General features: G+C 34.4%; 1 protein-coding gene across 3 annotated transcripts in view; it reads right to left on the reverse strand.

The window, feature by feature from the left end:
* Positions 1-6242: 6242 nt before the first annotated feature.
* The window catches only part of LOC150098808 (sphingomyelin phosphodiesterase-like), a 127146-nt gene continuing 118293 nt past the window's right edge, over positions 6243-15095 (reverse strand). For all 3 annotated transcript variants that reach the window (XM_090405718.1, XM_090405716.1, XM_090405717.1), the window contains exons 12-13: positions 13013-13197; positions 6243-6411 (exon numbers count right to left, since the gene is read on the reverse strand). In XM_090405718.1, the coding sequence (XP_090261844.1) occupies positions 6282-6411; positions 13013-13197 (315 nt within the window). In that variant the 3' untranslated portion in view covers positions 6243-6281. The remainder of the gene's footprint in view (positions 6412-13012; positions 13198-15095) is intronic.

The raw sequence follows: 15095 nt of genomic DNA on the forward strand, positions 1-15095 counted from the left end.
ATGTTGTATAACAGTATGACCAACTTTCAGGTTACTCTGTGCTTTTTTTTCTTTTTCAACTGCATGTAGACAGATCAGTTTGTCCTTTCTATCATGTTGTATGTCTACTCGGCGTTCCTTCTTCATTTCGAAAGACTAACCTTTTTGATTAAAGTAAGTAATGCAACACCACCATCTGATTTCATAAATGCTAGAGGTAGGGTCTTAATTTGAGTTATGGTCTTGAAAACTATTCTGATGAATATACAGATTTTCGACAAGTAAAATCAAATTATAAGAAGGAATACATTGGATTTATTTGACCGAATACATACAAATAAATGAAACCAACTAGTTTTAGCGCACATACTTGTATCTTCTTCTGGATTAGGATTAGGATGAACAAAAAAAAAAAATGCCAGCTTCCACACTCCATTTTTGTATTGCAGATTGGAATACAATGTATACACTTGGTGGGGAAACTTTAAAGGAGGTAGAGGAATGAGAGACCTGGGAGTAGTGGTGGACAAGGACTTGAAATTCAGGAGCCCCATAGCACAAGTTGTGAAGATTTCACATCGGATAATGGCCATGATGTGGAGGATCCTGTTATACAATGGCATCATAACCTCTTTGTTATTGTGGATATATTGGATTATTGTGCACAGATTTGGTCCCTGGGTTTTTATGGTGATGAGGATATGTTAGAAAGGGTCCAGAGAAGATTCACAAAGGTGATCAGTGGTCTTTGGAATGTGGAGTATGAGAACAGATTGAGAGAACGTAGCAAAGTCTCGTGACATGGAAGAGATTTTTCACAGAATGGGAAGGAGGGGTAGAAAAACAGGCCACTGCTGGAAACTATATAGGGAGGGTGTGAGCAGAGGAGTAAGAAAGTTCTTTGCATGGAGAGTGGTTGGTGAGTGAAATGCATTGCCTGAGAATGTGCTGTGAAAGTAGACATATTGAATCAGTTTAAGGCACAGTTTGATGAGTTTTGTCTTCAATAATGTGTACCTCTCATGATGAGTCTCTGACTCCATGGAGATTGGATGTTAATAATAATAATAATGTTTCTGTATTTCAGTGATGTTACAGTTCATGTTAGCCTTTCATTGTAATTTTTTTATTCATCCTAATCCTAACCCAGAAGAAGCCACAAGTATATGCAACAAAGCTAGCTGGTTTCCTTTATGTGTATTAATATGGCCAAATAAACTCAATGTATTCTTTCTTATAACTATTTTATGAATATTTTTTCGAATAAACAGGGAAATGTAGAAGATACAATATTCTAATGAGTTGGTTGATTGTTTGTATATCCATTCTGTTGAAGTGATTCACTGACCTGACTGTCATAATTCATTTTATAGGAGAGTAGGATACCAAACTTGTGGTTTTAAAAATGATTTGAACTAGTAGGCAGGTACATGTTGGTGTTTGTGGGCTTACAATAAAACTCAAAAGGAAGTTGAATGTGCTACTACATATTTAATTAACAGTCAGAATGTACTTAACAGAACACACATATACAAAGAAACCAACTTGATGGAACAGTAAAATTGCCCACTTTCATCTCATGTATATGAAGTATATGGAGAGAACAATCTCTTGGCCTTATGCGGAAAAAAGTATCCTTAAAGACTACCAATATCCTAAAGAAATATAATCTAAATGTAGCCTTCAGCACAATTTCATCATGACTTTAATGAGATGAATATTAGTACTGAATTTCTAGACAAACCATGCTAGCATTTATAAGAACAAACAGGTTGTTTTTTGTAAAGAAAAGAGGATGGAATGTCCTGAAAAAAAAAAAAATAATAAAGAGGAAGAAGGCATGTGCTGCCGAGTGTTCCCCTCTCCCCACTGGGATTTGGCAATTATGTGTTTTTACAGTGCCTGAAAATATATGCAACTTTTTAAAGAGGTCATCCTCATAAAAAGAAATCACAGCAACAATGGACTCGCTTTTGGTTCTTTGGACTAGAGCTTGTAAAGAATTTCATATGCTTGTGCACTATAATACATAACCTAGTGAACTAGGTTATGCACTAGTGAACAAGCAATAGCATATCAATAATGACAAGACAACAGGCTTATAAAACTGTGTTCAAACTATTGATTAGGACAACTGGTATCAATTAACATTTTGATTCAGTTGAAATCTGTTTTGGTCAGCTTGTCTGTCTTTTAAAGAAGGAAGCTGCACATTTTGCTATCATCAATTAACCTTGTTAAGTTTAAGAAATCAATTTTATGCAATAAAAATACTTGAAAGTATGTATTTTACTTTGAGCAGTTTTATATTCAGGTGGATTGTGTGAGAGAAATTAAAGTAGACTATGACTATCACGACATCAAATATAGACAAAACTTTGAGCCCCAATTCCAATGAAATCCATGGCAGCATTCTATGAATCTTTACCATTTTATTTAAATGTATCTCATATTTGAAAAATAAGACAAGCAGTTATTGTTTGGCAGTGACTAATTCTAGAGAGCATGCATGTAAAATGTATTCACTGAATGAAATTTAGAACCTCTATAGCAGTGAACTCTAGCTTTTTTTCTCCCAAAACTCAGATTTTTCTTCCTGCAATTTATAGACATAGCATATTTATGTAGATTATCAAGAGTAACAACTATCAGAGCAGTTAATCAGGTTTCTATGGAGTTGCTTGGGTGTGTGATGACAGGTAACTGAGCCAAACATGTAAGATGGATGAACATGATAAATTGATGAAATTTCTTAGTAAAGATCAACTAATTTTAGAGAGTAATTTATTTTTCTTTTGTTATTTATTCTTATATTTTGTGTTTTACAGAAAAAAACAGCAGATTTTATTTCAAATGGATTATTTTCATGAAGCAACAGAAATTGAACCAGCATTTGCTTTACATGAAGAAGATGAAAGGAATTCTACTATTTCTGTTAAATTAAGTAAATTGTATGTTATGTTAATGTCGGTTTCTTAAAATCCAATCCATCTTAGCAAGCACACGTTGGATTAGACTGAACTGGATGGCCTATCATGAAGCAAAGAACAGACAAGATTTCAAATATATCTGATGAGTCAATTTCAAGTATGTGTAATCTATTGTGGCAAATCATGAGACTACTACTATGTTGAGAATAATAATTTCCTGATGTTGAGACCTTCATACTAAAGTCACCACACACACAGAGAGAGAGAGAGAGAGAGAGAGAGAGAGAGAGAGAGAGAGAGAGAGAGAGAGAGAGGGGGGGCTACTTTACAATTTAAAGTGTGTCAAAAATCTATTACTCTCCTATAGCCTGATCTCTGGAGAAAAAACATTAAAGCTACAGCCTCATTTTACATGGCCAAAGATCAAATTCAATCATATTATCCTTTAATGAAAAATACAAGTAAAAATGCTACAGGATTAAGTAACTTAATAAGGGCTGAGATTTGTTAATGTTAAATTATTATTATTAAGAGAGACCTCCAGGGAGTCAGGAACTCATTGAGGGAGGCCACATATTACATACACCAGCTATCATACTTATTCTTGAATTCATTCACACTGCTTGCACTCACAACATCCAATGGCAATCCATTCCAATCACACACCACCCTCGAGAGAAAAATCTAGCTCTCAACCCCTTTTTAGCAGTATTCATTCTCGGCTTCCAAGGATGCCCTCTCGTCCTTTCCCAACCCTTCATAAATTGAAAATTTTCATCAAATGAAATCCTGTATGACCCTTTCAGAAGTTTTTAAGTCTCAATCATATCTCCCCTCTTTCTCCTGTTTGCTAGTGTCTGCAATCTAAAAATTCTCAATCTGTCTTCATAATCAGTATTCCACAATCCTGATATCATTTTTAACACTCTTCTTTGTACTCTCTCTCTCTCCAATATATCAGAATCACAACGGAAACCAGACCTGTGCACAATAGTCCAAGTAAGGTCTTATCAAGGCCTTGTAAAGAGGCAAAATAGCATCCTTATCTTTGCATGTGAACGTTCATTTCAACATTGCAATTATCTTTTGAGTTGTATTTGCAATCTTTGCCACATGATCCCTGAACTTCAACTTCCTATCTATTAACACTCCAAGATCCCTAGCCTCATCAGTTTCTTCTAGCCTAATCCCACCAATATAATATGACATTGGACATCTAATCAGGCCGAAGTGAATGACTTTACATTTACTGACATTGAACTGACACCCATTTTCACATGTCCACAATTCCAGCCTATTCAATTATTCTGCAAGTACTGCATATCAGTAGCATTCCCGATTACCCTACCTATCTTTGTATCATCAGCAAATAGCTGTATGTTGCTTGTCAAATCCTTCCCAACATCATTAATGTATAGATTGAATAACAGTGGACCAAGTACTGATCCTTGTGGTATACCATTAGTTACCTTAAATCTTGCAGCCTCACATCCCCCATATACCATTTTTTGATATCTGTCAGTCAGCCATCCTTTTATCCATGTTAATATTCTATAACCCAAACCCATTTTGTCCAATTTATGCAGCAGCCTGCCATGCTGTATTCTGTCAAAAGCCTTAGCAAAATCCAAAAGAATGGATACACCATATCATGGTGTATCCATTTCCCTTGTCTAGTTAAATGATAACATTGTTATAGAATTATGCTAGAGTAATTAATGACTACAGTCCCAAAAGTTATATAAGTCAAATGTGTGCCATCCACATGCCACCTGCAAAATGAAAGAAGTTATTCAACTCCAAGGATTCCCTTCCTCCTCTGGTCTGTCCTGGAGTTTACTACATTCAAAACACCTGTAACTTCTAGATCCAGAAAAAAGAACACGAATAACTTATCAAAATTAATAACTATGGAAACATCTGATCTTCTTCATCATGTCCAGATATTCTATACAGAAATGACTGGAAGGGCACCAAATACACCAAAAACCTGGCACAAGTGTAAATTCAATGAGGCCTGTGAAATTCTAATCAACCACCCTAATCTCAACAATAATCATGGCCAAAAATCAAACAATATCGTAGCACACACCTGACCCATGCAACTTATGTTCTAATAGGTCATAATAATTAGGACTGTAGATCTCCAGCAATCCCTTACTCCAGGAGTCTAGCCATTAATTACTCCAGCCCTTATTTTAAATATTGATTTAGATTGCCACTAATGCTATAGCATTTAATAGTATTTTTCATTAAAGGATAATATGATTGAATTTGATCTCTGGTCATATAAAATAAAACAGGACTGTAGCTTTGATGTAGTTTTTTATTTATTTCCCCTTCCCTACACAGGTTAGGATAACAGTAACATATGACCAAATTAGTTATACTTTGGCATACTGTTTGAACTGTAATTTAACTAATTTCATCTGGAGTATACATGTATATACTCCAAATGATGATCTTAATATGAAGGTTGAAATGTCAGGAAATTAAAGTTATTATTCCTAACATGACAGCAGTCTCCATAATTTTACCATAATAAATGCTGATCACTGGGTAACATTATAATAAAAGATAAGGATGTGTAACTTTAAACTAATTACTTAAATGCATTGTTTCTCTAGAATTTAATCCTGATTTATATGTAGGTTTGTTTACTTTCTTTCATATCTATACTTCCATCTTAGGTTTCCTTCATGTGTTTAAATTTTTGTCTGAAGCTGTAATATTGAGAACAGTGATTTGATGTCAAGGCCATTCATTACTGTTTAATTTGTTATTAATAAAACATAATTACAAATTCAGTGGATAAAAAACTGAACAAGAATCTGCTTTGAAGTATCCATCATAATGTCCAGACTTAAGTCATAATTAATTTTGGTTGACTGTACAGAAAATAAGTTCTCAGCTGTGGATAACATAATGAAGACCTCAAAATCAGACATGTATAGATGAAAAAAGGGACAAAATGCAAATATGCTGTAATTTCACTGCAAAGAAACAAATTTTATGCACATCCTTTTATATAAGTGTATTCTAGGTAAGATTAAAACAATTTTATATTAAGAAGATTTAATAAAAATTCTGATGTTAAAAAGTGATCTTAATTTATATCTGAAATACTGTTATACATAACATCTCTATTTGTATAAAGTTAAGTTTACTCTTTAATCCAACCATCATTTATTTCATTTTAATTAATCTGCATTTGCAATTCTCATTCTCAATAACTAATATTATTAAATGAAATAAAGTTTTTTTCAAATTAATCATGAGTTATTGTGTCATTAATACTCTGTAAACCATTATAGATTAATATATCACCACAAATAAGCCAGCTCTTCAACTTTTATCATTAAAATAATACTTCTAAAGCTTATAAATATTTTTACATAAAGTAGAGTCAAAAGAGCGTCCACTTCGCAGCCTACAAATCAGCTTTAGTTTGCAAGATCCTGTACAAGAGTTTGGAAAATAGTCACTGTTCTTGTGGTAGTACCTGCAAGGAATGAGAATTGTAAAGAAAAGTTATTATAATCATAGTCGACTTTCACTATAGCAAACTCACAGGGAGAAAAGGAAGAGTTCTGAATAGCAAAAATATTTGCCACAATGAACTTCCTTAGAATAGTATTTACTAATGAGAATGGCTAGGATTTTTGATAGTGATAGTTTGTTACAGTAAAGCCGAGTGCATTATCATGAAATCAGTGATGAAGGTCCTCCCACCTTTTAATTCTTATAACTAGGATTGTCAGAGATTTAGAAGCCCCTTTTTACTTCTTTCTGAAGTCTTATTGAGAATGTATATGAGAAGACAGAATGTCTATTATGCAATCGAGGTAACTGTGAAAACTACAGAGGAGCAAGTCTCTCCTAAATATTGAACATAAGCTATACATACAAACATTAACTTCAAAATTCATTTTAGAAATTATGGACTTTAGAACAGTGTTATAAATAACTCTCTTCTAATTTCCTGACATTTCGATCTTCATATCAAGATCATCATCTGGAGTATATACAAATACATCTGGAGTATATACAAATACACAAGCACAAGCTGAGTTACATTACATACAGTGAGTAAAGAAACAATAAATTTGATCACAGGTTATTCTACTGGCATGACTTCTAGTGAGGGAAAAAAATTAATCAATTATTTATTAGAAATTACATGAAAGCTAAATTCTATTTGAGATAACATGAGAAAACATTCTTTCTTATAGATAGTCTTATTTCAGTAACATCATCATCAAATTCCTGACATACATTCCTGACGAACAGAATATGATAATACTTTTATTATCATATCCTGTACGTCAAAACAGTACAATTCCTGATGTACAGGATACGATAGTACTACATGAAAAATTTACATCATTACTAACTTCCTATCTACAATTTTCCTACAAATCAGTCTGTTACCTGTAAAGACTCCAATATTATCATTATCAGATCTTATATTTCTATTGTCTAAGGCACATTGTACCGTATCAATCCACCTATATCCTGGTCTTCCTCTGGGTCGTTTTCCTGCCAACCTGGCAGAGAACACTTGCGTTGCTAATCTTTCTTTGCCCATTCTGTTTAAGTGACCATACTACCTGAGATTAGCTCTGCTAACGCATTCCTGGATGCTGACAATGTCAGTTCTTTCCTAATATCCTCGTTTTTAATATATTGCCATTGATGCCATCTCTTCGTGCCTCTAATCTTTCTCAGGACTCTCATATCTGCGGTCTCTAGTCTTTGGTCAAGTGTTTTACTTCTGACCAGGCTCTCAGATCCATAAGTTAAAACTGGTTTGAACAGTGTTTTGACTAATTTCTCTCTTATTCCATATGAATTTATTAGATTAACTTCCTACCATACCAGCTTTGTAGATTCTGTTGTCTATTTCCACATTTAATTTACCATCTTCACTAAAAATCGTGCCTATGTAGGTGAAATGTTTTATTTATTCCACAGGTTCTCCATTCACAACACAGATGATATTTTCAATGATTCTGCCTATTTTCATTGTCTTTGTCTTTTTATTGCTAACCTTCATACCATATCTATTACAACAGTTATTCAAATTAGTCAGGGAATCATGCAAACTTGTAGTGGATTTATTTAGAAGTATAACATCGTCTGCATAAAGCAAAGAGCTGACATTAACATCTCCAATTCTGATATCATGTTTAATACCACTTTCCTTCATAATGTGATCCATATAGATAATGAATAAAAGAGGGGATAATGTACATCCTTGTCTCACACCAGATTTAACATTGAACCATCTTCCTATACTTCCTTCAATTCTAACTGCTGACTTGCAACTCAAATAAAGACTAAGTATTGCTTGATATACTGCCCCATTGACACCATATAACTGTAGCGTGTTGAATAGCTTCTCTCTTGGCACCTTGTCATATGCCTTTTCCAGATCGACAAAACTTAAATACAGATCTTTGTTATATTCCCATGCTTTCTCAACCATTTGTCGTAATGTGAAGATCTAATCCTGACAGCCTCTATTTGGCCTGAATCCAGCTTGTTCTTCACCAAGCTTTTCTTCCACAATTCTTCTCAACTGTATCTCAAGTATACTGGCATAAATCTTGCCAGGAACACTCAGTAGGGAAATACCTCTGTAATTCTCACATTCAGTTTTATTTCCCTTTTTATATATGGGTACTATGATAGCTCTACTCCAATAATCTGGGATTTGTCCTCCTCTGTCCACGCCTTCTGAAGTATGCAGTGCAGCCAGTGTAAGACTTTTATACCACCATATTTCAGCATTTCTGGCCGAATATCATCTACTCCTGCTGCCTTTCCACATTTCAACCCTTTGATGGCTTTTTCTACTTCAAGTATGGATATGCATTTCTGATTGTATGCCTGTTGAGTGTTTTTTAACATTGTGCAATCGCTGCTTGTTTCATTTAGCAATTTTTCGAAGTAATTACTCCATACTTCCAGGATATCTTTTTCTCCTGTTTTCATGCCACCTTTATCATTTCTAACTCCTTTTACAGCACTCTTTCCTCCATTTCTAAGCTTCTTCAACAACCTCTAGAATATCTTACCACCTTCTTGATATTTATTTTCTATGTTTTTGACAAAGTCCTCCCATGACTTCTGTTTAGCTAGTTTTACACTGTGTTTAGCTTTCTTACATTTGTCTCTGTATTCTCTAAGAGCACAAGCTGACTTATTCGACAGGAACTTTTGATATGCTTTCTTTTTTCCTTCACTGCCTCTTTAACTTCCTATGTCCATCATGGAGTTCTGATTTTCTATCCTTGCAGACAACTTCACCACATGCCTCTCTGGCTGAATCAATCAGGGTTTTCTTCAAGGCTTGCCACTAATCTCTCAAGGTTTGGTTCCTGTTCTCAAACTCTTTCATTTTTTTTCCAATAATCTTTGTGTATTTTAGTCTACAGTTCACATCTGAGACTGCTCAACTTTTATTCGCTTTAAAACTTTCTTACATGTTATTCTTTTCAATATGAAATTCAATTTTATCCTGCTTAAGACTCAATAGTCATCACTTCCAATTTCAAATCCTCTGTACACTCTGGTGTCCTGCACCAGGGAGAAAACATCACTATCAACAATAACATTCAATGAGACTTTTCTTATTCCTTGCCTCTTCTCTCCATGTGAATTTGTGCACATTTTTATGTTGGAACATGGTGTTAGTAATAACCATTCCATGTCCTGATCAGAAATCCAATAGGTATTTGCCATTATTATTAACTTTGCTCTTTTCTCCAAATTTTCCCCAAATATTTTTGTATGTCTGACAATCATTTCCTACCTAACAGATAAGCTTAGGCGTTGAAGGTTATTCATGACTTATTTTTCACGGTATTAACAACACCACAAACACTTTTAACAACAAAGATGTTTTATTAAGGCTAATATTTCGCTGATTTTCTAATCAGCATCATTAGAGCACAACACACATGTAAATGTGACAGTGAGTGAGTGAAACAATATAATTGCAAAAGACAAAAGATCTAAAGTCCTATTTATTGGCACCCTCTGACGAGAAAAAAAAAAACAGTTATCCAGGAGTTTTTCTTAGGATAACCGTCTCCCAATTTTTGGCAAATTAATGCAACCATATTTGTTAAGGTTGGGAGAATTCTTCAAAGCCATTGCTGACTCAAAAAATAATCTTTCAGATCTATAACGACTCCTAAATAGCACATTTGTTTTCCTCCATCTAATCCTGTGTGAAGGAGTGTCCAAAGCGTGGTCTGCCAGTCCCGACTTGCCATAGTAATAGTAACGAATGTATCTTTCATGTTCTTCCAGGAGGATGTTCAATGATCTTCCTGTTTGCCCATAATAGGCCAAGTCACAGTCACATGGAACTTCATACACTCCTGGGTGTGCTAAAGGGTGAAGTTTATCCTTTGGCGAGCGGATCAGAGTTGCCAGCTTGAGATGAGGTTTGAAGGTGGTGTGAAGACCATGTTTCAACAATACTTTGGCTATCTTTTCCGATGTACCTCTGATATAGGGAATAGAAATGGTCATGTTGTATTCTTGTGTATTAGATGAGGGCAGAGTAATGGGCCTATGTAGTATTTTATCTATTTTGTAGGGATTGTAGCCGTTGGCTAAGAACGTATGGCGCAGGTACTGGAGGTCAGTGGTCAGAGCTGTATCGTTAGAACAAATGGATCTGGCTCTGTGTGTAAGTGTTTTTAAAATGCCGTACTGTTGGACTGGATGATGATGTGATTGCTTATGTAGGTATCTTCCTGTGTGTGTAGGCTTTCTGTAAATAGAAAAAGATAGTGATTCATCTGAAAGGCGGGTGACTAATGTGTCAAGAAATGGTAAACAGTTATTTGATTCTTTTTCTACTGTGAAGTGAATTTTGGGGTGTTGGCTGTTTAGGTAGGTGACAAAAGCATCCAAAGTGTCTTTTCCATGGGGCCAGATGGCAAATACATCATCTACATAGCGCAACCACACTTGTGGCTTGTATGTAGCTGTGGTAAGTACTTTGTTTTCAAAGTGTTCCATGTAAAAATTTGCAAACGGCCGCACAAAATCACGTTATGGGCTGTATGCGGCCCGCGGGCCTGCTGTTGGTCACCTATGATATAGATGATGAATTACTGGTGAAGATAGCAAGCAATATCAAGATCCTAGTATATGGCAAAATCTGGGAAAGAAGTTGTCTTGCAATTACATTCCAAAGCTAAGTGGATCAGTTTACTGTCCATACTTTAATTTTTTGAATTATTGCGTACAGAAAGTTTTAATGATTTAGATTCAATTATTAATTTCTATGAGGATGAATTTAATTTATTATTGGCAGCTATAACTACACTGCAAAGAATCAAATCATTAATTATAGATACTGCCATAAAATTTATGATGGAAACTCCTGGTAAATCAAAATTCTGAAATAGCTAGAAAATTGTATATGGCACTGAAACTCCATATTTCACAGAAGCATACAAGTTTATCAGGTTCTTCAGTATTTGCAAAGTGGGACATAATGAGAGCAAATTATTTCCCAGACTCAGGGAAGATGCTATAGCGAAAATTATATTTTACATTTATATTTCATAATAAAACATCTTTCGCCTTCAGAAAATGATGAATAGGTTCAACCTTAGAAGACCAACATTGAATAGAACATCAATGTTTTGCAAAATAAGAAATTGCCTGACTGTAATGAGATAGTCAATCATTAAAAGATAGAAAACTTGGGTAGAAACAGTTAATGAGAAACTTGAATTAAGTGGTACAGTCACTGTAAAACTTTTTTCTAAACTTCATGTTTGAGTATTTCTAGTTGAATATAGTTTTCCAAAGCTGCCTTTCCACATTTCAGTTTTTTTATAGATTTTTCTACCTCAATATTGATATGTATTCCTTACTTCAAACTACCCTGGCTGGCTCAATTTTCTTTGGCTTTTGCCATTAAGCCTCTAAGGTTTGGTTCATTTTCAAATTCATTCCCTTTCAATAACACGTGCATGTTTGGGTCTGCAGTTTTCCTCTGAAAGCTTATCAACTTTGATAAAACTTCCCATTCCCATCTTCCGTTTTGTGTTAGGCTCAATGTCTGTCTTGGCCAAGAAACTTGGCTTTCTTAGAAAACTGATAATGCTTGTGATAGGGTGGTTAATGCTATCTTCATTATCTGTTATGGTTGTATATATATTGCATGTGTTCTTCTGGCTAGTTTGTAGGATGAAAAATCTGAGTTTCCAGGAGAAAAATCCCTACCACTTCCATCTAATTTACCTTCAATTGAAAAGCCCTGATAAAGATTCTTTGAGTTGTCCTAGATGGTATTCAAACCCAGGTCTTTCCAACCAAAGGACTTTGTCTATACTGACTAAGGTAAGGAGGCTTACTTGATAAAACTTTCATACATATTTTCCTTTTTACTGTGATATTGATTTAATATCCTCCAACTAAATGGTGATCACTTATTTCAAATCCTCTGTATATGCCTGTACTCTGAATCAGTCTTGATATCAGTATTAACAATAACACAGCCAATTTTTCCAAAACATTTCTATATATTTAGGATTCATTTACTACTCTACTGTTTAGGTCTTTAAAAATAATCAGCTTTTCCTTTTCATTATGTCAGCCCACTCTAACAACTCCAAAAAATTCCTCTTTTTTTTTTTTTTAACACTTTTCCGCTGTGACCTATATCCACATCAATCTACTTGAGAGTGTCTACTATTCAAGAAGTTAATTTCTGTGTTTAATACCACAACAGCTATTCCCTTCTTTCTCTGATCATGACTTCCTGAATAAATTGCCTTATAGATTTACAGATATCTCACTTAATGTAGTCCTCTTTGTCAACATAATTAGTATTACAGTATATATAATTGGTATATACAGCAAGGAAGGCAACAGGAAACTACCTTGATCCATTATCTCCCTAGTAATCAGCTGCAACTCTCTCAAAGAATATAAATATTCTTTCAGAACAGTTACGTTTATTACATTTCAATTTTCAAATGAATCAACATTATATACTTTTAATGTTTGTGAACTCCTTTTATAAAATATAAATAAGAATATACAAAAATAAAATACACTAGACATACCTATAAAACTGTTGAAACAAAGCATCATTATTTTGAAATGATTTCAAAAGATCATCCCAGTCAGATGGCAAAAGGGATGTCATGTTATAGGCCTTACGGGCTGTATACATTAGCCTCCATACTGGTTTATCTGAAAGATTAGCTTCAGTGAGGTTCATGTAATATGTTTCATGATCCAGCACAACCTAAAAGAAAAAAAAATTTTTTTTTTTTAATCTTGACTGAATGAATTCTAAAATTAACTCTTATAAGCTTGAATAATATTGTTATTCAAATGACTTTCCACACTATAAGCAGCTGAGCAACTTTGAATCTGCAGTGAGGATTTAAAAAACAAACAAAAAACTATTATCTTTCAACAATCCTTCAAACACTACTGAAGCTAAAAGGCTTGTTCTATGACCCGTGTGTCAGAGAAAATGAAGGAGTAGTGACATGTGAAGTAGCTTCTCTACTCAGCTGCTGCAATGGACTAATGAAAAGTGTTTAAGTGGTAATATAAGATGATTTTAATAACACAGAAGAAATGTTCATTTTATTAATTATTTATTTTTATAATTTTTTCCAGTCTTTTTTTTATGGGTTCTGTTTAACTTGGGAATTTTTTTAATACTTTGAAAAATTTGCAGAAGTTTTAAAAATGGAGTTTAAAATTTCAGTAGTTTTAAAAAAGTTTATACTTATGGGCATTTCTTAAGTAAACAGCAACTCAAAAGTTACTGATATTTTGAACATTTCTATTTTAACACTTATTTAGGAAAATATAGTCCATTATGTGAACCTCCATAGCTCAGTCAGTATGGACGAAACCCTTTGGTTGGAAAGATGTGGGTTTGATTCCCGTCGATGATGTGAGGAACCTTTATCTGCTCTCTTTCAACTAAAGGTGATTTAACTGGTCTCACATGGGGGGGGGGTTCTCCTAGTAACTTGGGTTTTTCATCCCTAAACAGGCAAACTGGCCTGTGAACACACACACACACACACATGGCTACAGGCATAAATACTTATGGCAAAGAAGGCAATGAGAAACCACCTTGTGTCATCCTCTCCTTAGTAATCAGATGCAACCCTCTCAAAGAGAGGAAGCCACAGGATTAGGAATCCATTATGCAGTACTCTCACACTATAGTAAACTTATAGGGGTCACAGGAATGGTTTCTTATATGAATAGTTTGCTATAGTGAATTTTCTTTAGTAGCATTATGTCTGGTAAGTTTTGGTTGAGAACTTTCCAGTAGTTTGTTACAGCGAACAAGTTTGCTATAATGGTGTTTCCTATAGTAACAGATGGCTGTAGTATAGCCTTGATCCATCTCTCCCCAAGTAGTCTGATTCTTCTATGATAATATGCATGGTCTTTGAACACAAAAAACCTCAATACTCTCAAATCTTGACCTACTAAAGATAAGATTGTCAAAATGCTATTTGTGCAGGAAGTGAATTGCTGATCAGTCAGATATTGCTGGTTGTGGACAATGTTAAATGACAGAGAAATTGTTCCAGCATCTTTATTTCTTCTTTTGTCCAAATTGTCAAATCTAGCATCTAGTCACAGGAGTAGATGTTTGTGAAGAACAACATGCTTTAACTGTTGAGAACAGAATCGCACTGATGGTGCAACTTTCTAGCATTAACTCAAAATTCCAACAAACACATAACATGACCCTGTGTGGTATGTGAAAAGTATTATCTATATTTCAAAATACATCCTATTTCCTTATAAAGATAGACATTCCAGAGGGGGGCAGATAAATTAACATATAGTGCAGCAGCCATGTAACTGAATTATTATTCTTACACATCATGTCATTGCAGTCCAAAGACTTATTGTGGGAGGCCAAATGAACAGCATATCACACCACTTCTTACTCATTTACTGATTGGTAGAACATTCATGGCCACCCACAGGCTATGAATACTCTCTCTTCCATCCTATCATGTATTGAACAATTTCTTTATCATGTACTCTATCAAACTGTTTTAGTAACTCGCATGTTTCTATCACATCCCCTCTTTTCCATTTATCATAATCTACAAACTTTTAGTCTAGCCTCATAGGTGCACTCTACAGATAATCAAC

The sequence above is a fragment of the Typopeltis vanoorti genome, chromosome 15 (genome assembly GCF_054136105.1).
Source record: "Typopeltis vanoorti isolate ZY-2024b chromosome 15, IOZ_Tvanoo_1.0, whole genome shotgun sequence".
Taxonomy (NCBI): Eukaryota; Metazoa; Arthropoda; class Arachnida; order Uropygi; family Thelyphonidae; genus Typopeltis; species Typopeltis vanoorti.